General features: G+C 39.1%; 1 protein-coding gene across 4 annotated transcripts in view; it reads right to left on the bottom strand.

Annotated features, from left to right (window-relative positions):
• The window catches only part of CCDC13 (coiled-coil domain containing 13), a 70,319-nt gene that overhangs the window by 44,396 nt on the left and 2,808 nt on the right, over positions 1-23,115 (bottom strand). For 3 of the 4 annotated variants that reach the window (XM_077129649.1, XM_077129648.1, XM_077129651.1), the window contains exons 2-3: positions 18,388-18,614; positions 8,752-8,900 (exon numbers count right to left, since the gene is read on the bottom strand). In XM_077129649.1, coding sequence (XP_076985764.1) covers positions 8,752-8,900; positions 18,388-18,608 — 370 coding nt within the window. In that variant the 5' untranslated portion in view covers positions 18,609-18,614. Of the gene's footprint in view, positions 1-8,751; positions 8,901-17,037; positions 17,135-18,387; positions 18,615-23,115 lie in introns of those variants that run through there. The other variant, XM_077129650.1, reaches the window with a different exon arrangement.

Here is a 23,115-nt window from a genome sequence, read left to right as displayed (position 1 = left end):
TCAGCAAAGACAAATAAGAACTGACTAATGATAGCAACCAACTAAATCTAATTGAAGTTTATAGAAAACCTTGTACAAAAAACCCCAGCAGAATATACATTCTTTCCAAGGGTACATAGAGCATTCACCAGGATAGACCATATCCTGAGGATCATAAACCTTAACAGAAAATAACTGATACAATACAAAGTATGTTCTCTGACCACAGTGGAGAAATCAATAACAAAATGGTACTGGGAAAAATCTAGAAGTACTTAGAAATTAAACAACACAAATCTAAATAATCCATGGTCAAAAAGGAAGTTTCAGGAAGTAGTTAGAAAATATTTTTAACTGAACAAAATAGAAAATAAACATATCAAAATTTGTGTGATGGAGCTAAAACAGTCTCAGAGGGAATATTACAGCATTTTATTAGAAAAGAACAAAGATCTGAAATCAATAATCTAAAGTTCCACTTTAAGACTCAGATAAAGAAAAAAAGAACAATTTCAGTGATAAAAGAGGAGATATCACAATTGATATCACAAAATAGGAATAAGGGAATACTTTGAACAACTCTCTGCACAAAAACAGGACAACTTAGAGAAATGCACCTATTCCTTTAAAGTCACAACTACCAAAATTCATCTCAAAAGAATGAGATAACTGACAATTCCTATATCTATTAAAGAAATGGCATATGTAGTGCAAACTCTCTTGAAAAAGAAATCTCCAAGATCAGATGGTTTGACTGGAGAATTTTACCAACATTTTAAAGAAGAAATAACACCAGTCTATACAATCTCTTGCAGAAAACAGAAGAGGAGAGAACATTTCCTAAATTTATTATGAGGCCAGCATTATCATGATGTCAAACCAGACAAAGACAGTTTAAGAAAAGAAAACTACAGACCAATGTCTCTTGTGAAAATGGATGTAAAAGTCCTCAATGTGATCAAATTCAAGAAAATATATTTGAAAAAGAATAAAACATTGTGATAGTTAGGTTCAGGTGTCACCTTGGATAGGTGATGATGCCCTGTTATTCTGTTTCTGTGGACATAAATTATCAGTATGTGAAATTCATCTATGACCGGTTACATTTGTGGTAGGCTAAGAAGAGTGCCTTTCACAACGACTGAAGTTTAATTAGCTGGAAGCTTAAAAGAGAGAGGTCAGAAGAAAGTTCAACACAGCACAGTCTAAGCAGCTCAGCATACCTCATCTCAGAACAAGCAGCTTGGCTCAGATGTTTGGAGATGCAGAAAGGAATTGCCCAGGGAAAGACACTGGAACCAAGAAGTCAGTAGAGAAGGCCAGCAGTAATCGCAGTGTACCTTCCCATGTGGCAGAGAAACTCGGATGAAAGCTAGGTGCCTTTCCTCTGAAGAACTATAAACTTGTAATGAAATAAATCCCCTTTTTAAAAGTCGATCCATCTCTGGTGTGTTGCATTCTGGCAGCTTTAGTAAACTAAAACAAACATCATGAGCATGTAGAGTTTATGCCAAGAATGCAAGGCTGGTTCAACATTTGAAAATAATTCAGTATAATCTACCACATTAATAGGGTAAAAAAAAAAAGCGAAATGATCATATCAATTGATGCAGAAAAACGTTGGATAAATTCAATATCTGTTCATTATAAAAACTCTCAGAATGAGGAATAGAAGAGTATTTCCTTAATTTGTTAAAGGACATCTACAAAATCCTATAGCTAATATCATACTAAGTGGTGAGAGGTTGAATGCCTTCCCTGTCAGACTGGGAATAGGACAAGGAGGTTCAAGCTCACTGCTCTAATTCAAAATTGCACTGGAAGTCCCAGCCAGTGCGATAATGCAAGAGAAATAAAATAAAGGTATATGAATCGGAAAGGACAAAGTAAAGCTGTCTTTATTCACCAACAACATAATCATATGTATATGTATATAATTTCAAATAACCTACAAAAAACCCCAAACCCTCCTAGAACCACTAATGAATTTGTTAGGTTACAGGATACAAGATCAACTTATAAAAATCAATTCATACTATTTCTATACACTAACAATCAAAAACCAACATTCAAAATAGCTCCAAAAGCCTGAAATTTGTAGGTATAATGCTAGCAAAACATATGCAAAATTTGTATGCTGAAAGTTACAAAATGATATGAAAGAAATCAAACACGTACATAAATAGAGACATATGACATACTATGTTCATAGATTGGAAGAATCCACATAGTTGAGATATCAGTTATAACTAAATAAATTTATAGATTTAATGTAACTCCAAATAAAATCTAGTTGTACTTTTTTGTAGCTATCGATAAGCTAACTAATATTTATATGGAAAAGTATGTGTTAGAAGAAAAGTTAGGAGTAAATTTTTGTGGCTTTGGATTAGGCAAAGACTTCTTAGCTATTACACCAAATGCATGACCATGAAAGAAAAAAAAAAAGAATCAATAGACAAACTACTGCCTGGGAAAAGTGTATGCAAATTACATATCTGCCTTGTATAAAGAATCTATAAAGAATTCTCAAAACTCAATAATAAGAGAACAAAGAACACAATCACAAAATGGACAAAAGATTTGAACAGCACTCCATCTAAGAAAATACACATATGATAACTAAACAAATGAAAAGATATTCAATATCATTATTTAACAGGGAAATGAAAATTAAAATCACAATGAGATATCACTACATAACTGCTAGAAAGTCTAAAAAATTTGTTTTAATTATAATATCAAGTTAGCTGGAAGATACAGAGAAACTGGAATTCTCATATATTCCTGTTGGGAATGCAAAAAGGCACAGCTGTTCTATTTGGGAGTTTCTTATAAAGTTAAATATATACTTACCACATGATCCCCAAATCCAACTCTGAGATATTTATCTTAGAGAAATGAAAATTCATGTTCACCCCAAAAAACTGTATTTAGAAGTTTATAGCAGCTTTAACTTGAAATAACCCTAATGTCCATCCACAGGTGAACAAATAAACAAATAGAATAGAGTTTATTCAACAATAAAAAAGGGATTAACTACTGATATGCATAACAACATGGATGAACCTCGAAGATTTTAGGCTAAGTGAAAGAAGCTAGAATCAAAAGATTAGATATTGTATGATTCCATTCATATGATATTTTGGAAAAAACTTTCATCCACTTTTTAGTGTGTTGAACAGTGTATCTCTCTCCAAAGTATATGTCTACCCAGAACCTCAGAATATGATTTTATTTGGAATAAGGGTTTTTGCAGATGTAATTAAGGTAAGGATCAAAAGACAAGGCTATCCTGGATTGGGTGGGCCCTAAATTCAATGACAAGTGTACTTACAAGAGGCAGAAATGGAGACACACAAAGACAACAGAGAAGGCCATGTAGAGACAGAGGCAGAGACTGGAGCAATTTATCTTTAAGCTAAGGAACACCAAGGATTATCAGTAACCACCAGAAGCTAGGAAAGAGGCATGGAACAGATTCTCCTTCAGAGTTGTCAAAAAGAATCAATGCTGCTGACACCTTTATTTTGGACTTCTGGCCTCTAGAACTGTTGTTTTAAGCCGCCAAGTATGTGGAAATTTGTTATAGAAGTCCTAGGAAATTTTACAACCTCTGACCCCATAACCTATTCCTGGTGGTTTTTCCCATGGAAATAATTCAAAAGAAGAAAGAAGACATGTACATGAAGTTGTTCCCTTCAGTATTATAAATAGTGGTAGAAATCAGCAATGGGCTGTCTAAATGTCTGATACGAACAATATAGTTCAATATCTTTATAGAGTAGCATACACAGCAGCCATCAAAATTATAATTACAAAGACAATACTGCAACATGAAAATTATATCACATCATGTGAACTGACAAATGCAGAGTACAACATCACTCCAGGCAAAGAAGGCAGAGAGAGTTAAATGGGATTTCAGATTGCTTCTGTTGACACCTAAGCAACTAAATTTGAAAATTGACAAAAACAAGGCAGAAAAAAAAAGCAGTCACAAAACAAGGAAAGGGGCAAAACACAAAGCCAGAGTCTTTAAAATGTGATGGCCAACCAATAAATGAAAGATTCATTAACAGAATGATTCAATGCGAATCCTAAATACGCTGCACACATGCCAGAAGCCATATTGTTGGCAAGTTCTTCAGAATTGTAACAATCACCTCCAAATCTGTTTATTGCCTGTCTTCTCCAACAGGTATGTTAACTCCATGTGAGAAGGTCTGGAGGTTTTGCTCATTAGGTATTCAGTAAGTGAATGAATTAGGTATTAAATTGAATGAATGAGTGTTCTAGCTTGTTAGCTGCTGGAATGCAATATACCAGAAACAGAATGGCTTTTAAAAGGGGGAATTTAATAAGTTGCTACTTTACAGTTCTAAGGCCAAGAAAATATCCCAGTTAAAGCAAGTCTATAGAAATGTCCAATCTAAGGCATCCAGGGAAAGATACCTTGATTCAAGAAGGCTGATGAAGTTCAGGGTTTCTCTCTCAAGTAGAAGGGCACATGGCAAACACAGAGTTTTTCTCTCACCTGGAAAGGCACATGTTGAACACAGTCAGGGTTCCTCTCTCATCTGGAAGGGCACATGTTGAGCACAGCATCATCTGCTAGCTTCTTCTCCTGGTTTCCTGTTTCATGAAGCTCCCCAGGAGGCATGTTCCTTCTTCATCTCCAAAGTCGCTGGTTGGTGGACTCTGCTCCTTGTGGCTATGTCATTCTCTGCTTTTTCAGAAATCTCTCCTTCTCCAAAATGTATACTCTTTTATAGGACTTCAGAAACTAATCAAGATCCACCCAAATGGGTGGAGACATGTTGTCACCTAATCCAGCTTAACAATCACTCTTGATTCAATCACATCTTCAGGGAGATGATCTAATTACAGATTCAAACATACAGTATTGAATAGGGCTTATTCTGCCTTTACGAAATGGGATTTTGATTAAAACTTGGCTTTTCTAGGGGACATACATCCTTTCAAACCAGCACATACCACCCTCTGGACCCTAAAAATGACACGTTTTCCCCATATGCAAAATACATTAATTTCATAATAATATTAGAAATCCTTAGACCACTTCAGTAGCAATACACATGAAATACAAAGTTAGAAACGTACAAACTCCTATCACAGTTACAGGCATAGTCTGTTCTAAGACAAAATTATTCCCTGTCTCTGGACCTATAAAAACTCAAAACAAGTTATTTGCTGCCAACATACAAAGGATGAACAGTCATAGGATACATATACACATTTCCATATGTAGGAAAGAATACAGGGGTCACTGGACCCATAAAGTTTCGAAAACCCGCAGGGCAAAGTCCATTAGATTTCAAAGTCTGAGAGTCATTTATCTTCAGGGCTTCTGAAAGCAGCAGTTCCACCCTTTCCAAGGGCCTATGCAGCGGCTTGCCCCTCTCCAAATGTAAACTTGGGGGACAATGAGGAGACCACATTTTTCTTGGCTCCACCCTCTCCAAGCATCGGGGCTGCATCCGGGCTCTCTGCCATCTTCGGGCACCCACTCAACCCTTCCATGTGATGGTAGCCAGGCTCTCCCCAACCCCTAAGGAATGTGCTTCACTCTCTCCAAGGCCTGAGGTGGCATGACTCTTTCACTGCAATAAGGTGGAAAGCCCATTCTCTGCCTTTGGGGCAAACTCACCCTCTCCACAGGCTTGGGTGGGTCTGCTCTCCTGGCCTGAGGCTTCTTGACTTCAGACCTCAGACTCCATGGTTTTGCCTCTGAAGTTATTTTTCCTCCAAGTCTCTTCTCTGTCGCTCTCAGTCCCCACTGGCAGTGGTTCTCTTTATACAGATCCTACAACATTCTCATTGTCTTTCTATGCAGTAGCCTTGGATCATGCCCATCAGACATAAGGAGTTTCCACAAATCCTTCCTTGATAACTCCACGTCCAATCCTGACTTTCTATGGAATGACTGGCTGGTTCCACATTTCGTTAAATCCTCACATGAGGCACTATTCTCTGCGGTCTCCCTTCCTGGAAGCCCAGAATTTGCAAGGACATCAATTTCTGGTTTCTTTGTACTAAAGAGTTCAGTTTTCAGCTTATCTCTCTCTTGTCGCATTTTACTACAACCTGTGAGGAGAAACCAGGCTGCACTTTGGACATTTAATTTGGAGATCTCTTCTGCTAAATATCCAAGTTCATGGCCTTTAAAATTTGCCCTCCAGCCAAAGCCACTAGTCAATTTTGCCAGATTATCCGTCATTTTCAAACAAGGATCACCTTCCTTCCAGTTTGCAGTAACATGTGCCTCATTTCTGTCTAAGGTCTCGTCAGAGGTATCTTTAGAGTTCACATTTCTACTAACAGTCTATTCAAAGCATTCTAGGCCTTCTCTATCAAGGTTCTCACAACTCTTCCAGATTCTTCCCGTTATCCATTTAAAAAGCCGTTCCAACATGTTTGGTATTTGCAAACCACAGCAGCATCACCCCACTCTCTGGTACCAAAATCTGTTCTAGTTTGCTAGCTGCTGGAATGCAATATACCAGAAACAGAATGGCTTTTAAAAAGCGGAATTGAATAAGTTGCTACTTTACAGTTCTAAGGCCAAGAAAACGTCCTAATTACAACAAGCCTATAGAAATGTCCAATCAAAGGCATCCAGGGAATGATACCTTGGTTCAAGGAGGCCGAAGAAGTTCAAGGTTTCTGTCTCAGCTAAGAAGGCACATGGTGAGCATGGCATCATCTGCTAGCTTCTTCTCCTGGCTTCCTGTTTCATGAAGCTCCTCAGGAGGCATGTTCCTTCTTCATCTCCAAAGGTCACTGGTTGGTAGACTCTGCTTCTCGTGGCTATGTCATTCTCTGCTCTCTCAGAAATCTCTCCTTCTCCAAAATGTTTCCTCTTTTATAGGACTTCAGAAACTAATCAAGACCCACCCAAATGAGTGGAGACATGTCATCACCTAATCCAATTTAACAATCACTCTTAAATCAATCAAATTTTCAGGGAGATGATCTAACCACAGATTCAAACATACAGTATTGAATAGGGATTATCCTGCCTTTATGAAATGGAATTTTGATTAAAACATGGCTTTTCTACGGGACACACATCCTTTCAAACCAGTACAATGAGTAAATTAATGAAAATACAAAAAATCTGAGAATCAAAATGACGTCAGATCTTTCATCAGTCACATGTGGAAGTTACAAGGCAAGAGGGCAAATTTAATAAAAAACCATTAATCAACTATGATGTTAATAAGGATAATTTCAGGTATATGAGGACTCAAAAAATGTACCTGTCAGACACATTTGCTTATGAAGTTCTAGAGGGTATTCTAACTGCAAAATGAGGGTGAAAACTGAACAAGAGAAAGACATAGGATCATGGGACCCCATCCTATCTGGACACTGTTGGCAGAATCCAGAATGAAAGTATAGCCCAAGAAAAACTGATCCATCAGCTGTCAGCAGCCTATTACTTGTGGCCTGGTTTAAAAACATGAGCTAAGTCAGTCAGACACATCTCTCCAGAACGTGAAATTGGGAATTAGAAATGGTGATTCCAGAACGAACAATGGACTTAAGAGATCTTGAAGGGAAAGGGAAATTGGGGCTGTCAATCAGATGAGGACATGAGTGAGTCCACTAAGTTCACAGAGACAGCAAGAGATAGAGGACAATAGGACAGCCTTAGGAGGAGGGAGTCACCCCAGGTCTCCTGGGCTGGGGATGTATCCCCAGCTTGTCCTGGGACCTGTCAGCTTCTCTAGAGCAATGTAAGAGTATGAGCTGCCCCTTCCACATCTGGATCTTGGGCCAGGTTAAGTGTATTTCTCTTTCACACAACACAAAGTGTACTTTCTGTTTTAGATAGAAAAGGCAAGAAAATGGAGGGTGATGAATTAAGTTACCAAGGGCCTTTGGTCCTTGGAGCTTTGTTCTTTGGGTGGACCTAGCTTCAAAGGCATTTACTTTCAAAGGCAAGGAGACATACTCTGGCAGATGCCCTGTAAGGCCTGTAGTTCTCTGTCACTGGTGACACTGACTTTCTGTGCTATTAGTCAGCGACCTTGGACTTGTACAATGGGAGTACATGGAGCAAAGCACAATCAGGACCAAGGTCTAGCTTATGACTAAAGCCAACATTCAACCCATACCTACAGGACCAAGGTCATCCTCAGATCCTCAAAGTCAAGGTCTCCACCCACAGAACCACAGTCTAGTCCAGACCTGCAGGGCCAAGGTTCACCCTAGACTTTACTGAGGTTGGCTAGATCTCAGGAAGTCTTGGAATAGCCGACTTCCCTATATTGTCCACCTCTCTGGAGTAGCAACAGAGGTATCACAGAGTAAATGCCCATTTCTACGAAGGCTTTACGTCTATGATACAAGGTCTAAGCCAAAGCACCAAGGTGAAATACTCTGTCAACCTACCCAATATACTGGTGAGCATAATGGAGAACCTTTGTCACAAGCCCCAGCTAGGTCACCAACACTGCCTGGATATGCTTGCTGGCTGTCCCTGAATCCCTGCTGTTCTTTGTGCTCCCATTTCCTGGCATGCTGGCTTCCCGGAGCCTACTTTCTTCTTCTGTCCTCACTTCCCTCACTTCCAGGACTCATCTGGAGAAGTCGGACACAACTGACCCTTGGCATTTTCTGTTGGGCACCTTCCCTCTGGAGTCTGCTGTTTGGCCTGCCTGACAGACTCCATGCAACTGGGCCAACTCATCTGGGCACCTGGGCAGGAAAATTGGTCAAGCTGTTAAGACAAAGTTGAGCTACCTGTGAAGGCAAATCTGTCCTCTTCTATTTTCTTTTTGAGGTGTTTGATTTCAAAGTCTCTTTCTTTCAGCAGCTTATATAATCTTCCGTTTTCATCAACTGTTTCCCTGAGTTGCTCTCGAAGCTGTTCAATCTCGTCTTCAAGCACCCTACAAGGCAAAGGCAGAATTACTGCACTTTCTTGGAGTCACAGAACGACCTGGCAGGGATCAGACCTTCCACTGCCCAGGTTCACTGTACCTGGGTTGGAAACCAGGTGGTAATAAAAACTGACCTGTACAAAATCGGAAGGAGAAATTAAGGAAATCTCAATGAGATTTTTTTTTTTTTTTGGCATGGGCAGGCTCTGGGAATCGAACCCAGGTCTCTGGCAGGGCAGGCAAGAATTCTGTCACTGAGCCAACATTGCCCACCCACAATGAGCAGATTTTTTTTTGTGTGGCAATGAACAAATGGTAACTTATTTTGTAAAAATAAGTTGGACAAATTCTACCCTTTACCCTTTTAACTCCTTTTACTCTCAATGATTATCCATTCTTACTTTTCTCATAAAATTTATTTATTTATTAAATATAACAACATACAAACACAAACATTCTTACCATATGTTCTAGTTTGCTAGCTGCTAGAATGCAGCACACCAGAGACAGATTGGCTTTTAATAAAAGGGGATTTATTTTGTTAGTTCTTCAGAGGAAAGGCAGCTAACTTTCATCTGAGGTTCTTTCTTATGTGGGAAGGTTCAGGGTAATCTCTGCTGGCCTTCTCTCCAGGCCTCTGGGTTCCAACAACTTTCCCCAGGGTGATTCCTTTCTGCGACTCCAAAGGCCTGGGCTGAGCTGTGAGTGCTGAGATGAGGTATGTTGAGCCGCTTGGGCTGTGCTACCTTGAGTCTCTCATTTAAGTACCAGCCAATTAACTCAAACATCATTCATTGCAGCAGGCACGCCTACTAGCCGACTACAGATGTAATTAGCAACAGATGAGGTTCATGTACCATTAGTTCATGTCTGCAGCAACAAAACTAGGTGCCTTCACCTGGCCAAGTTGACAAATGAATCTAACTACCTCACCATATGATCATTTCATTCTTGATATATAATCAGTAACTCACAATATCATCACATAGTTGCATATTCATCATCATGATCATTTCTTAGAACATTTGTATCAATCTAGAAAAAGAAATAAAAAGAAAACAGAGGTGCTTCAGTCAACGCCCAGATAATTTGAGAATGCAGAAAGAGTAGTGTCTGGCCGTTCGCAAGGTAGCCACGATGGACTGAAGATGGTGACGGTGGTCATAGCTCTGAATCATGATTCTACTAATTAAAATCAAACTGTTGTCAGACTTCCGGGTCAAGATGGCGGCTTAACAACGTGCGCATTTTAGTTCGTCCTCCAGAACAACTACTAGATAACCAGAAACAGTACAGAACAGCTCCTGAGGCTACGTCAGTGACCAGACACACAGCATATCCCAGTCTGGACCAGTTGGACCAGCACCCCCCAGAACCATGAGTTCCAAAGCTGTGGTGGCCAGCGCCCCTCCCCCACAGGCCACTTCCCGAGGGGAAAGGAAAGGACTTTACCAGCAGCAGGAACTGGGCACAATCAAACGCCAATTATGGAATTAATTAACAAATTCTGACTACCAAAAATAGGCCCCTAGCTTAGGTGAACCTGATCAAAGCGGACTGGGCACAATCAAACGCCAATTGTGGAATTAATTAACAAATTCTGACTACCAAAAACAAGCCCCCAGCTTAGGTGAACCTGATCAAAGCAGAGGTTGCTCATTTTTGCCCCGGCACCAAGGGGGCAGGACTGACAGAAAAAGGGGAAAAAAAAAGAAAGAAACAGAGGTTTTTGTGGCTGTGTATCTACCAAGGCTTGACTGCCTCTGGATACAGTGGCAGGACATTTCAGGCTGCAACTGCCCATAGGCAGAAGTGAGCTCTTTTGGGGGCTTACTGGAGCCTGTGCGTTCCTCAGGGGAGGGGTGAAGCCCCACCCAGGTGGAATCCCTCCATCAAGGAATTCAGACACCAGGGCTTGGTAATTTGAAGCCATTAAAACCAGCCTACCACCTCTCCTCTGTCTCTACCACGCCCCCAGCAGGGAGAGTCTGCCAAAGTTAAAGGTACCGCATCATCTTATGCTGGTGGGACCTGCAGTCAGACAAGCGCCACATACTGGGCAAGATAAAAAAAAAACAGAGGCCAGAGACTTCACAGGAAAGTCTTTCAACCTGCTGGGTCTCACCCTCTGGGAAAACCGATGTAGGTGACTCTTTCCTCCTGATAGGAGGCCAGTTTGGCCTGGGAAAATCTGGCTGGGGTCTATAATATCTAAGTAGACCCCCCTAAGTGTGTATCGGGGGAAGGCACCACACAAGCAGGGCAAGAAAAAAGAAAACGAGAACTGAAAAATTCTCCTCTGTTAAACAAAACTTAAGCTAAAGGTCCAGATAAAGCTGAACGGAATGTCAAAGAACAGATAGATAACAAATTCATCCAGCAAGAAAACCCTAGATAAAAGAAGTGAAAGCAATCTCCAGAATAAACTAATTAAAGTAATTAAATGCCTAGATGCCAGCAAAAAATAACAAATCACACTAAGAAAATTGAAGATATGGCCCAGTCAAAGAAACAAACCAACAATTCAAATGACATACAGGAGCTGAAACAATTAATTCAGAATGTACGAACAGACATGGAAAACCTCATCAAAAACCAAATAAATACATTGAGGGAGGATATAAAGAAGGCAAGGAAAGAACAAAAAGAAGAAACTGAAAGTCTGAAAAAATAAATCACAGAACTTATGGGAATGAAAGACACAGTAGAAGAGATGAAAAAAACAATGGAAACCTACAATGGTAGATTTCGAGAGACAGAACATAGGATTTCTGAACAGGAGGACAGAACATCTGAAATCTGACAAGAAACAGAAACTATAGGGGAAAAAAAATGGAAAAATATGAGCAGGGACTCAGGGAACTGAAAGACAATATGAAGTGCATGAATATACATGTTGTGGGTGTCCCAGAAGGAGAAGAGAAGGGAAAAGGAGGAGAAAAACTAATGGAGGAAATTATTACTGAAAATTTCCCAACTCTAATGAAAGACTTAAAATTACAGATCCAAGAAGTGCAGTGTACCCCAAAGAGAATAGATCCAAAAAGACATACTCCAAGACATTTAATAATCAGAATGTCAGAGGTCAGAGAGAAAGGGAGAATCTTGAAAGGAGCAAGAGAAAAGCAATCCATCACATACAAGGGAAGCCCAATAAGACTATGTGCATATCTCTCAGCAGAAACCATGGAGGCAAGAAGACAGTGGGATAATATATTTTAATTATTAAAAGAGAAAAACTGCCAACCAAGAATTCTATATCCAGCAAAATTGTCCTTCAAAAATGAGGGAGAAATTAAAACATTTTCAGACAAAAAATCACTGAGAGAATTTGTGACCAAGAGACCAGCTCTGCAAGAAATACTAAAGGGAACACTAGAGACAGATATGAAGACAGAAGAGAGAGGTGTGGAGAAGAGTGTAGAAAGGAAGACTATGAGTAAAAGTAAAAAGAAGGAAAATTAGATATGACATATAAAATCCAGGAGGCAAAACAGTAGAAGAAAGTACTACCCATGCAGTAATAACACTGAATGTTAATGGATTAAACTGTCCAAACAAAAGATATAGTCTGGCAGAATGGATTGAAAAACAGGATCTATATGCTGTCTCTACTCAAAGGACATAAGCCAAGGACACAAATGGACATTTACACACTAATGTTTATAGCAGCATTATTAACAATTACCAAGAGATGGAAACAGCCAAAATGTCCATCAACAGATAGGTGGCTAAACAAACTGTGACATTTACATAAGATGGAATATTATGCAGCTGTAAGACAGAATAAAGTTATGAAGTATGTAACAACATGAATGGACCTTAAGGACATTATGCTGAGTGTGATTAGCCAGAAACAAAAAGACAAATACTGTATGGTCTCACTGATATGAACCAACATTAGTGAATAAACTTGGAATATTTCCTTGGTAACAGAGACCATCAGGAGATAGAAATAGGGTAAGATATTGGGTAATTGGAGCTGAAGGGATACAGACTGTGCAACAGGATTGAATATAAAAACTGAGAAATGGACAGCACAATATTACCTAACTGTAATACAATTATGTTAAAACATTGAATGAAGCTGCATATGAGAATGATAGAGGGAGGAGGGCTGGGGGCATAAATGAAATCACAAAGAAAGACAGATGATAAAGACAGAGATGGTGTAATCTAGGAATGCCTAGAATATATAACGATAGTGACTAAATGTACAAATTAAAAAAAGGTTTTTGCATGAGGAAGAACAAAAGAATGTCATTACTTGAAGATGATTTTTTAATGATACAGCTTTTGCGATGTGACTGTGTGAATGTGAAAACCTTGTATCTGATGCTCCTTTTATCTACCTTATTGACAGATAAGTAAAACATATGGATTAAAAATAAATAAATAATAGAGGGAACAAATGTTAAAATAAATTTAGTAGATTGAAATGCTAGTGATCAATAAAAGGAAGGGTAAGGGGTATGGATATATGAATTTTTTTTCTGTTTTCTTTTGTTTTTCACATGGACAAGCACTAGGAGTCAAACCCAGGTCAAAATAGATGGTACTTAATAGTTTAAAATTTCAACTAATGTGTGAGACTAAAGCAAAAAATGTTTATTTGGTACAAATCTATACTTTGACTAGTGTATCTCCTAATATAACTTATGTAGATAGTTGATTGAACACCTTAAGTACCTGGAACTTTGTATAGGACATGAGATTTTGTTGGTTTGTCCAGATGATACCATGATGAATCCCAGAGTGATTTGATCAGTGAGTGGAAAAGTATTTGCAAAGTCCCCTTCGGGGAATGTTGAGAACGGGGGAAAACTCAACTTCCCCAAGTTGAATTCTTGATATTCTCACAAGCAGTGTGGACAACGAAAGCTATAGGCTGAGCCCCCAGTCTTGGGGTTTGTTCATATGAAACTTAACCCCACAGGGGATAGGTCAAGCCTACTTAAAATGAAGCCTAAGAGTCACCCCCAAGAGAACCTCTTTTGTTGCTCAGATGTGGCCTGTCTCTCCAGCCAACACAGCAAGCAGACTCACCACCCTCCCCCTGTCTATGTGGGACATGACTACCAGGGGTGTGGATCTTCCTGGCAGCGTGGGACAGAAATCCCAGAATGAGCTGAGACCCAGCATCAAGGGATTGAGAAAACCTTCTCGACCAAAAGGGGGAAGAGGAAAATGAGACAAAGTGTCAATGGCTGAGAGATTCCAAACAGAGTCGAGAGGTATGGTATGTAAAATTTTTTTTCTTTGTTTGTTATATTTTTCTGTTGTCTTTTTATTTCTTTTTCTGAATTGATGCTAATGTTCTGGGAAATGATCATGAGATGAATATGAAACTATGTGATGATATTGTGAATTGCTGAGTGTATGTGTTGGGAATGTTTGTGTTTCTTGTAATTTTTTTTTTAATTAATAAAAAAAAAGTACAAAAAGCAAAAAAAAATTAAAAAAAAAAAAAAAGAAAGAAAACAGAGGGTGGGCCATGGTGGCTCAGCAGGCAGAGTTCTTGTCATGCCGGAGACCTGGGTTTGACTCCTAGTGCTTGTCCATGTGAAAAACAAAAGAAAACAGAAAAAAAATTCATATATCCATACCCCTTACCCTTCCTTTTATTGATCACTAGCATTTCAATCTACTAAATTTATTTTAACATTTGTTCCCTCTATTATTTATTTATTTTTAATCCATATGTTTTACTTATCTGTCAATAAGGTAGATAAAAGGAGCATCAGATACAAGGTTTTCACATTCACACAGTCACATCGCAAAAGCTGTATCATTAAAAAATCATCTTCAAGAAACAGGGCTACTGGAACACAGCTCTGCATTTGGGCTGTTCCCTCTAGCCTCTCCATTACACCCTAAATAAAAAGGTGATATCTATATAATGTGTAAGAATAACCTCCAGGATAACCTCTTGACTCTGTTTGGAATCTCTCAGCCATTGACACTTTATTTTGTCTCATTTCACTCTTGCCCATTCTGGTCAAGAAGGTTTTATCAATCCCTTGATGCTGAGTCTCAGCTCATTCTAGGATTTCTGTTCCACGTTGCCAGGAAGGTCCACACGCCTGGGAGTCATGTCCCATGTAGAGAGGGGGAGGGCAGTGAGTTTGCTTGTCCTGTTGGCTGAGAGAAAGAAAGACCACATCTGAGCAACAAAAGAGGTTTTCTGGGGGTGACTCTTAGGCCTAATTTTAAGTAGGCTTACCCTATCTTTTGTGGGGTTAAGTTTCATATGAATAAACCCCAAGATTGAGGGCTCAGCCTATTGCTTTGGTTGTTCACTGCTTGTGAGAATATCAAGAATTCTCCACTTGAGGAAGTTGAATTTTCTCCCTTTCTTGCCATTCCCCCAAGGGGACTTTGCAAACACTTTTTCATTCACTGTTCAAATCACTCAATGAGTAGATTTTTTTTTCTGCTCATACATTTAAAAAAGTTTTTTTTTAAATATCAGAAAACACCAAACAAACGCAAACATTCGTAACTTCTGATCATTCCGTTCTACATATATAATCAGTAATTCACAATATCATCACATAGCTGCATATTCATCATTATAATCATTTCTTGGAACATTTGCATCTATTCAGAAAAGAAATTTTAAAATTCATACATACCATAACTCCCACCCTTCCTCCTCACCAATCACCAACTTTTTACTCTAAATTTATTTTAACATTTGTTCCCCTATTATTCATCTTCATTCCATATGTTTTACTCGTCTGTTGATAAGGTAGATAAAAGGAGCATCAGACACAAGTTTTTCACAATCACACAGTCACACTGTGAAAGCTATATCATTATTCAATCATCTTCAAGAAGCATGGCTACTGGAATACAGCTTCTCATTTTCAGGCAGTTCCCTCCAGCCTCTCCATTACATCTTGACTAACAAGGTGATATCTACTTAATGCATAAGAATAACCTCCAGGATAACCTCTCGACTCTGTTTGGAATCTCTCAGCCATTGACTCTTTATTTTGTCTCATTTCACTCTTCCCCCTTTTGGTCGAGAAGGTTTTCTCAATCCCTGATGCTGAGTCTCAGCTCAATGAGCAGATTTTAATACAATATTTCAGAACTAAGTGATTAAACTTACACATGCACACACAAAAGTAAAAGAAGATTTGAATAACATTGTTTAGTAACTGGATTCAAAAGAGAATGATATAAAACTCCCAATCAGATAATTCATATTCCTTTTAAGCATCCATGGAACATGCATAAAAACCTATTATAGTCCAGTCTACAAAGGCAGTCTTGTAAATTCCAAGTAATAGACACCATGCAACATTTTCTGTATTGGCAACTGACTAAAGGTAGAAGTCAATACTAACAATATAGCAAAAACTAAAACAAAACAAAAAAGAAAACCCATCATATGTCTGACACTAAAAAATCACTTCAAAATTATTTATGGGTTAAGAAAAAAATCATAATATGCATTACTAATTTATAATACTTCAGCAGAAGCATATATATATCAAAACTTGTGTGATACAGCTAAAGTCATACTTAGAAGAAAAGTAATAGTCTTAAACATGTGTGTGTTTAAGACTATAAACATCAAATCAGAATTTTCTAAGCCTCTAATTGTGGCTAGGCCTCTAGGTCTCAGGTAAACCTAGCAGTAAATCAGAAGAGGTGATTAATTTTGCCTATTACAAGTTATCATGCAAGGTTCTTCCCAGAAATTTAAAACATGAGAAATACATGCTTCTTGTAATCACTCCAACTGTTAGGTACAGTATAGGTTCCCATAGAGACAACTAGACAGGAAGTAAATAATTTATAGAAGTAATAGTACCAAAGTAATAGTAATTACAATTATAACTATTATTATTGTTATTTTATTACTATTCCACCAATGACTCAAGTCTCCACCAATGACTCAAGTCTCCACCAATTCCAGATCACTGATTTGGGGAAGCTCATTTGGAAACAGCTGTGTTAACATAGAGCTAATATTTAGGAGCAATAAAGTGCCAGTTTGAAAGTATTATGTACCCTAGAAAAACCATGTTTTAATCCTGATCCAATCTTGTGGGAACAGCCATTTATTTTAATCCCCATTCAGCACTGTAGTTTGGAAACTTGATTACATTATATCCATGGAGATGTGACTCACACAACTGTGGGTTTTATCTTTGATTAGATGGAGATGTGACTTCACCCATTCTAGGTAGGTCTTGATTAGCTTACTGGGATTCTTTAAAGGAGGAAACCTGTTGGAGAGAGTCAGGAAAGAGAGAAATGTAAGAGCCTACACAGAGAGCTGACAGAAGCTTCACAGCAGAGATGACACAGATGTGGACATGTGGAGAACAGAGACACAGATATGTGGAGATGCTTGGAGCCCAGTAGATGATGCCATGAGATGTTAAGCAAACCAGAGCTTGGAGAGAGCCAAGGGAAGCCAAGAGATGAAAGCCAGCCCTGGGGAAGTAAAGTGAGAAATGCTCATAGGAACAGAGGCTGAACAGAGGTGTTTCTGACCCACTGGCCTTTCTTTAGTCAAGGTAACCTCTTATTGTTGTCTTAATTTGGACACGTTCACTTCCTTAGACTGTGAACTTTTAACATTAAATTCCCCTTTTAAAAGCCATTCCAGTTCTGGTATATCACATTCTGGCAGCTTGCAAACTAAAACACATAATGATTTTTTTCAATTATAGAGAAATCCTAATTTTTTTTCTAATTAGCTTTTTTTTATTCAGCAGAACATTCTGAAAATTGGGAAACTATAAAAAGAATTTTGGATAGAGAAAATAGATTCTGGGCAAAACAGGAAGGAAAGGACAGTTCAAGAACTGTTGTGATGGGGTGTATGGGTGGTTCAGTGATAGAACGTACACCTTCCATATGGGAGACCTGGGTTCAATTCCTGGACCATGTACACCCTCCACAAAAAAAAAGAACTGTTGTGATTTTTTCAGAGAAATGACCAGCAGAGGATTTTGTAGCAATACAGACCCTTACTTCTAATAACCGGTATGAATCCATATGTATCTGTGTATAATAGTAAAATTGAGAGCAAATCAAGATTCCTTCCAACTTTTTTTCACAACTGTAAAAAAAAAAAAGCATGGAACCCATCAATTTCGGGAAAGAGAAATTGGTACAGGAGGACATTCCTAGATGAGATTTGGAGCAATGATCATCTATGAACTATTAGTCACTCAAATGTCTCCTTGGAAATCCAAACACAGTTTTCATGAGACAGATTGCAAAGGAAATTCAAGTGAACAAACAACACTTTAATGAGTTTCAAATTTCCATTTAACTTCAAATGCTTTATAAAATATACTTTACATTAAATTATGTCCACAGGAGCATGTCCTTTCCACCAATAATGGAGTCTTCAATAATAAGCTCTGTGTTGAAACTACTCTCAACTTATAAACACACATTCATCTGCAGTCATTTTAATCTCACAGTCCCCACCTTACTGCATGCTTCCAAGCAGTTTGAATTTTACCTTTGCTCAAAGCTGTTTTTCGAGTTTTGCTCCCCCGTGTGGAAGAGGCTGAGGTTGTCTGAGATCTCCAAAGGTTCTTTCTGGCCATCGACTCTACTTTTGAGGCTCAGTTCCTTCTCTTTCCTTTTCTCCATCTGCTTCTGTAACCTTTTGTGCTGCATCTCCTGCAGTGCCTTGAACTGGAGTTTCAAGGTGTTCTGAGAGCTTTCATCCTCTGCCATCTTGCCCTAGGAGCAAGAAAGGAAGCTGGAGCTGCAGCAAACTGCAAAGTATGCATTTCCCAATCCCAAGGGCACTCAGCAAAGTCAGTTCTGTCTATAGCCCCCAACTGTATAGCCCCCCAACTAAGAATTTCCTGCTTAATATTGCATGTGTGTCTATGTGGAAGCTCAGAAGTCCCAGTTTTAACTCTAATCATCTGACAGCCAAAGTTGAACTAAGTATCCTCCTCCAGCCCTAAAAGTGCCACTATATTGCAAGTGGCTTCAGAATGCTCCCAGTCACTGATTCAACACTTGACTCTTCCCTATTGCTTAAGTCAGTGACTCTTGACCCTGGCTGGACATTAGACCCCCATAGGAACACTTGAAAAATAACAATGCCTGTACCCATCCCCAGGCCAATTAAATCTCAATTTCTAGAATAGGGCTGGGACCTCATTAATTTTTTTTCAGTCAGTTGTCCCTCAAAATAATCACTATTCTGAACTCTACCACTGAAGATGAGTTTTGTCCATTTTCTTTTTAATCAGCTCTATTGAAGTATAATTTACATATAATAAAATACACCATCTATATGTGTACACATGAGTTTTGACAAAAGTATCTACCAGTGTAAACCACCACTTTCAACATGATACAGAACATTTCCATCACCCCAGAAAGTTCCCTAGTTGTCCTTTACAGTCAATCTCCATACCAATTCCATTCCTAAGCAACCTCTGAACTGGTTTTGTTTGGTACACTTTGGACTTTTCTAGAATTTCATGCAACAGAGATCATACAGTACATTGTCTTTTGTGTTTGGCTTCTTTCACTTAGCCCTACATTTTTGAGATTCATCCATGCTGTTACACATATGTTTTCATTTCTCCTAGGTAAATCCATAGAAATGGAAATGCTGGGTTATATGCTAAGTGTATATTTAACTTTATAAGAAACTGTTAGTCTTTTCCAGAGTGGCTCTACCATTTTCCATTCCCACCAACAGTGTGAGTTCCATTTGCTCCACATCCTTGCCAACACTTGGTATGGTCAGTCTAAATTTAGCTATTCTAATGAGATTCTAATGGGTATCTCATTGCGGTTTCAATTTGCATTTTCCTGATGACTATGTTGAGCATCTTTTCACTTGTTTATTGGACATTTGTGAAGTGTTTGTTCACAATTTTTGCCCATTTTAAAAATTGGGTTTTCTTCTTATTGGGTGGTTAGAGTTCTTTATACATTCCAGATATTTTTGAACTTCACATAAATGAACTCACAAAGTATGGATACTGGAATTCTTTACTGTTCTCTTAATGATTCTAAAGAACAGCCAGTGTTAAGCACCCCTGCCTTAAACCAACATCAAGTCACACCATCCACCTGCTATCCAATTAGTCATAAATCCCATTGATTTTTCCATAAATGTTCTCTAATTTGTCCCCATAGCTCCACCCCCCTGAATACCATTATCATTATCACGTTCATGCCTACCTCAGGGCTTCTGCACTTACTGTTCACCCTTCCTTAATGCTCTTCCCCCAGATATATACCTCCATTGCTTCCTCATTTCCTATAGGTCTCAGCTCAAATGTCACCTTATCAGCAAGGCCTTCCTGACCATCCTATTATAGAAAGCATGCCTGCCCTTACTCCTCATCTCCTTTCCTTGTTTTATCTTTCTCCATAGCACTTAATTTAGCTTCACTTGATGTATTATATATTAAATTATTTATTGCCTCTCTCCCTCCCTGCCAGCTCCACAATTGCAGCAATCTGTGTTGCTCATTGCTATATCCTCAGTGCCTCTAACAAGGACTGGTATGTAACAGCCACAAAATGAATATTTGGTGATGAATGATAGTTGATTCTGTCCTCAGGAATGCTCAACCAAGTTCCTATTGCCCTTACTGCCCCCCCACCCCCATCCTCCCCCTCATCCATATGTCTAGCCTGCATTGGCTGAGGGACTAATTTCTTCAAAGTAGAGCTCTGAGCCTGGCAGTCCCTGTTCTAAAAAGCTTCAGCAGATGCTCATTAGCCATGAAACCAAGTCCTAGGAATTAAAGGTTTTTGGGGATTTAGCCTCAGTCTCTCCTTCCAGCCTCTTCTCCCCCTGTTCTCATAAATACCAAATTCCAGTTTATCATGTCAACTTGCTCTTCTGTCCCTGCACCTCCCTGCTCCCCAAGGTTCAAATATTTTTTTTTTTAATACATGAGCAGACACCAGGAATTGAACCTGGGTCTCCAGCATGGCAGGCAAGAACTCTGCCACCCACTGAGCAACCGTCGCAGTGCCCACCAAGGTTCAAATCTTGCTCATCTCCCTGGCCCAGCACAAACATCATGTTCTCTCCTGAAATCCAGGAAGAATACTTTTCTGCTTGAACACCCTCACTGCCCACTCCTCTGTACCTTTCCACGGTACTAATTTCCATCCTGCCCACAGGGGTGGTCCTGGAGCTTGTACCTGGTGGTTTTTAAACCATGCTTTGATATCAGAATTCCCAGGAAAAAGATGTAAAAATACTAATGCCTAGGCCTCATCCCTAGGGACTCCAAATTAATTGGTCTGTAGTAGAGACCAGGCTGTTTAAGTGCTGCTGAGGCGGTTGCAATGTGCAGAAGACTGAGCCCATGGTCTGACCGAAGGCAGAAGCCTGTGTCATCTTGGGAGTCCTCACCAGACAGCTGTGCCCAATAAGAGGTAAAGGATTAATTCACTAAATGTAGATTGTCCAAACCCTGCATATTCCAAAGAAAGGACTGGCCTGTGACCTGCTTCTGGGAGGTAACCTGTAAGCCCTTGGTATAACCTGCTAAGAGTGCTTTCGTTTACCTGGGGGCCCCACCAGATAGTCTAAGCTAATAAGTGACTTATTTATCGTGGAGGCCTTGGGCCTCACCAGATAATCTATTTAACAGTATGATTTATGGTTTTGGGCCTTGGGCCATGTGATATCAGCTTGACCTGTGGAGGGGCTAGAAGGCTAAGTGACTAGTCAGCTATTCCTGTATGAGTGACCCTTGATAAAAACCTTGGATACCAAGGCTAAGGTGAGATTCCCTGGTTGACCATACTCTGCAAGTTGCTGCATATCATATTGTTGCTCATGTAAGTAGTTGCATATTTTGGTTTGCTAAAGCTGCCAGCCTGCAATATTCTAGAAGTGGAATGGTCTTAAAAAAAGGACTTTATTATGTTACAAGTTTACAGTTCTAAGGCCATAAAAATGTCCAAAATAAGGCATCTAGGAAAAGATACCTTGATCCAAGAAGGGCCAATGTCTGTCATTACTAGTGTATAGAAATGGATGGCACATGTTTGGCATCTGGGGGTCCTTGTTTCTGGTTCCATTGCTTCCAATTTCTCGTGTCAGTGATTTTCTCTCTAAGCATCTGTGAGCCTTCATTTAGCTTCTCTGGGATACAACTCTGAGTTCTGGCTTGCTTAGCATCTCATGGAAAGGCACATGGCAATGTCTGCTGGGCTTCAAATGTCCCTGTCTAGGAATCTGCTCTCTCTCTGTTGGCACTCCAGGTATCTCCCAAGCATCTCTGTCAGTTCTGAGATTTCTCCAAAATGTTTCACCTTTTATGGGTCTCCAGTAAACTAATCAAAGGATAGGAATAGAAGGGAACTTCCTCAACATGGTAAAGAGAATATATGAAAAACCCACAGCTAACATCATTCTCAATGGGGAAAAACGGAAAGCTTTCCCCCTAAGATAAGGAACAAGACAAGGATGTCCACTGTCACCACTGTTATTCAACATTGTGTTGGAAGTTCTATCTAGAGCAATTAGACAAGAAAAAGAAATTCAAGGCATCAAAAACTGAAAAGGAAGACGTAAAACTCTGTTTGCAGATGATATGATACTATATGTCGAAAACCCTGAAAAATTCCACAGCAAAACTACTAGGGCTAATAAATGAGTACACCAAAGTGGCAGATTACAAGATCAACACTCAAAAATCTGTAGTGTTTCTATACACTAGTAATGAGCAATCTGAGCAGGAAATCAAGAAAAAAATTCCATTTCCAACTGCAACCAAAAGATAAAATATTTAGGAATAAATTTAACTAAGCATACAAAAGACCTATACAAAGACAACTACAAAAAATTGCTAAAAGAAATCACAGAAGACCTAAATAAATGGAAGGGCATATCAAGTTCATGGACTGGAAGACTAAGTCTAGTTAAGATGTTAATTCTACCTAAATTGATTTATAGATTCAATGCAACACCAATTAAAATCCCCAAAACTTACTTTCCAGAAATAGAAAAAGCAATAACCAAATTTATCTGGAAGGGCAGGGTGCCCCAAATAACTAAAAATATCCTGAGAAAGAAAAATGAAGTCGGAGGTCTCACACTATCTGACTTTAAGTCATATTATGAAGCTACAGAGGTCAAAACAGCATGGTACTGTATAAAGATAGATATACTGACCAATGGAATAGAATAGTGTTCAGATATGGACCCTCTCATCTATGGAAAATTGATCTTTGATAAGGCAGT

This window comes from Tamandua tetradactyla, chromosome 15, assembly GCF_023851605.1.
Source record: "Tamandua tetradactyla isolate mTamTet1 chromosome 15, mTamTet1.pri, whole genome shotgun sequence".
Taxonomy (NCBI): Eukaryota; Metazoa; Chordata; class Mammalia; order Pilosa; family Myrmecophagidae; genus Tamandua; species Tamandua tetradactyla.
The sequence above is the reverse complement of the archived record's forward strand: the minus strand, read 5'-3'. Positions and strand labels throughout refer to the sequence as shown.